The sequence below is a fragment of the Triticum urartu genome, chromosome 3 (genome assembly GCF_003073215.2).
Source record: "Triticum urartu cultivar G1812 chromosome 3, Tu2.1, whole genome shotgun sequence".
In the NCBI taxonomy this organism is placed as follows: domain Eukaryota; kingdom Viridiplantae; phylum Streptophyta; class Magnoliopsida; order Poales; family Poaceae; genus Triticum; species Triticum urartu.
Window position 1 is genome coordinate 719,455,126 of NC_053024.1, and position 3,546 is coordinate 719,458,671.

The 3,546-nt window shown below is 50.4% G+C and overlaps 1 protein-coding gene across 1 annotated transcript; it reads left to right on the forward strand.

Moving 5' to 3' along the window:
• The first annotated feature begins 1,322 nt into the window (after positions 1-1,322).
• On the forward strand, positions 1,323-2,989 carry LOC125547292 (serpin-Z2A-like). Its single transcript, XM_048711226.1, has 3 exons — positions 1,323-1,400; positions 1,495-1,873; positions 2,550-2,989. The coding sequence occupies exons 1-3, from the start codon at positions 1,323-1,325 to the stop codon at positions 2,987-2,989; spliced, it is 897 nt and encodes a 298-aa protein (XP_048567183.1).
• The last annotated feature ends 557 nt before the right edge of the window (positions 2,990-3,546 follow it).

Genomic DNA, 3,546 nt, shown 5'->3' on the forward strand with positions numbered 1-3,546 from the left:
CCGTATACGCGTGCGTGCATGTAGTTAGTTGTAACCATAGTTGGGCTGTTGTGATTGTGTCTTATCTAGATTATGACTTGTAGATCAATCCACAGCCTAACAACCCTTGTATATCTCGCGGCCTTGTGCCTATATAAACATGCACGCGTCCCTGCTAAGAGCATACGCTTTAGCCTCATTTTCTACACCCAGACCAAGATCTCCCTACTCCTGCGTCATCGACCTCGCTGCAGAAGTCTGCGCCTCACCGTGCTCTGACTGTTGTGGTTCCACTTGGCCCAGCTAGAGAGCGCAACAAGAAGCTGTACCAGTGGGGCCAGGGGTTGCTACATCATCAGACTCGCCTCCGCTTACTCCTGCGGCATTGACGACGGGTCTTTCTACCACGACCGAGAGGACGACTACTCCCATCCGGCGCAGTGGTCGTCACATCTCATCCGCTGGATGAGAACTCTCTCTCCAAGGCAATGCGTGGAGCGTAACCTTGAGTCACCGATAGTGCATAGAGGCACCCCGCAGCCAATCCGCCGTTCTTAATTTACGCCAACACTTGAGCACCGTCAATCGCATCGACCACATGGCAGACCAAGAGCCGGAGAGGCGAAGCAAGTGTTGGGTAATCTTGTCTAGGTTTGCGTCGTAGCAGTACGTGTCCTGGGTGTAGAGTCCTAGTAGTAGTCAGATTCGGCATTGTTAGTACTCCCTCCGTCTCAAAATTCTTATTTTAAATTTGTCTAAATACGGATGTATCAAGTCACGTTTTAATATACATCCGTATTTAGACAAATCTAAGACAAGAATTTTGGTAAGGAGGAAGTACGTAGTCAAATTAGTATTGCAAGGATGTGGTAACCGTGTTAGCTGTCTACGTATAGGAAAAGGACTTTGCTAGTCGGTTGGTAGTTGCATATAAACCCTGCGTGAAGATTGAACCGCTGGAGTTGAGAAAAGGAGAAAATATAAAGAGAAGAACAAGTAGGCGAGTTCCAACTTCCAACAGCAAGAAGGAGCGCAGGTCGTCGCCGCCACCGGCCATGGGCTCCGACGGCCTGACTGCGTTCGCGCTCCGCCTGGCCAAGAAGCTCGCCGAGGGGGACAACACCAGGGGCAGCAACATCGCCTTCTCGCCGCTGTCCCTCTACACCACGCTCGGCCTGGTGGCCGCCGGAGCCTGCGGCAGAACTCTGGATGAGCTCCTAGCCCTGCTCGGTGCCGCGTCGGCCGACGAGCTCGCCGGGTTCGTGCACGGCCTCCCCTCCGACCCGTCCGGCTCCAGTGGGCCTGTCATCACCTACACCTACGGTGTATTTCACCAGGAACACATGGAGCTCACGCTGGACTTCCTCCACACCGCCACCGAGTCCTACAAGGCAGAGATACGCGCCGTCGACTTCGCTGAGGTAGCACTCTAACTTTTTTTCTTCATCTCTGACGTTGATCGCTGTTTCATATTGGCAATGGTACGTCATTGTTTGTTACAACGTGCATGTGTAGGATGAGGTCAGGGAGGAGACCAGGAAGGAGATCAACCAGTGGGCGGCGGCGGAGACGAACAATCTCATCTGGGAGATCCTGCCGGAGGGTTCATTGACCGACCACTCGAGGTTCGTGCTCACCAACGCCATCTACTTCAAGGGCGCGTGGGAGACCCGCTTCCCAGAGAACCTCACCGAGGACCATGAGTTCCACCGCCTAGACGGCGCCGACCCCGTCGACGTCCCCTTCATGACCCTGCCGGGAACATGCGAGCTCTTCGTCTCATACAATGAAGGCTTCAAGGTGCTCAAGCTCCCCTACAAGGCCGGTGATGATGCCATGTCGCGGTACTCGATGTGCGTCTTCCTCCCGGACGAGGACGACGGGCTGCACGCCTGTTGGAACTAATCTTGTTATTAGTATTAAGCATTTAAGATTAGGTCATGTTTAATTTGTTGCATTGTGTAATAGCCACATAGAGATGCATTAGTCAGCGAAGTACAAAGAAAATTACATGCTCGGCAACATGGCGTAGCGGCCGGATCAGCAGCACAGAGATAGAGCGAGTGCACGCGAACAGATCGGCAAGCCAGAAGATGAGTGGCCGTAGTCATGTACGTGTGTACTAGGTGACCAAGTGATCAGTGCATGTGAAGAGATGTGACCTGCATGCACATGTATTAGTGTGGTCAAGTGTTTGTTAGTGACAGACTACATCCATGGAGGTGAACGGCCGAGCTGTGTGGCCGTTGCGCGACGTTCGGCTAGTTAGTGCTGAACGTGCATGCATGAAGGTAGGTAGTGTGGAGTCAAAAACGGATCAAGCCATTTGTGTGTGGCTTGGCCGGTGTGTGCATGCATGTAGTGGGTTAGTTGGATTAGTGGGGTTAGCAGCCGAGTGTGGCGGCTGACCCGTGCGTGCGTGGGTCTCTTGTACTGGTATTTAAGATGATGAGATGAGTTGTAGAGAAGAAACAGAGAAAAGGCACAAGTGTGTGCGGTGCCGCAAAACTCCCTGTGTGCTCTTCTTCCACCTCAAGCTTTTGTGTGTGTCCTTTTTTCTTCCTTCTCAGGCTGTGCCAACAACGCCATGGTCAGCACTCTTGCGGATATGGGTGGCTCCCTGCTTGACCACGTGCCGAAGCTCCGAAGCAGAGTGAGGGAGCTTATGCTGCCCAAGTTCAAGCTGTCATTCTTTTGTCGTCTCGCCCAAGTCCTTCGAGGCCTAGGGCTTCGGGAGGCGTTCACCGAGGAGGCCGCCGACCTGTCTGGCATCATGGACAAGAGCGTCTGTGACGTGCGCTTGGACGAGGTGTTCCACAAGGCCGTCGTCGAGGTGAATGAGGAGGGCACCGTGGCGGCTGCCTGCGCCGCCGTCATCGGCCGCAAGAAGAAATGTGCAATGAGGTTGGAGTTCATCGCCGACCACCCTTTTGCGTTTTATATCGTGGAGGAGGTCTCAGGGGCCGTGGTCTTTGCCGGTCATGTACTGGACCCATCTAGCTCACCGTAATAATCAGCTGTAGTAGTAATCTTCTATATCTAAATAGTTAGCCCCCACTACCCTATTTCTCTCAACATGCAAGCATGACATCTCATCAAGCAACATGCATTAAAAAAGACTCACTTCAACATTCAATGAGCCATAGAAAAATATTCACTTCAACATGCAAACATGCATGATATATTTAATAAATATTTTACAAAAATACTATAATCAAACACAAATAACAATATGTATTTTTAGTTTTAGCTCACATATTATTTCTCCGAATATTCTTATTTCCATAAATTATTAATATCTTAGAAATCTATTGCAAAATATTCCCACAACAACGTGCGGGGCATCGTCTAGTTTTATTAGAGCTCATACTAGTAGTTAATTAATATTCTGCCTCGAACAACTATAGATAATGTTGGAAACGAATATTTTGGCAATGCAACTCGATGTATTGATCGGTGCATAGCGCACGTATATATGGAGTACAAGGTGGGCCACAACCTCAACTATACAATGACTAGGAGGTGGGCCGGACTATACAATATACATGCATAAACCATATATTCAAC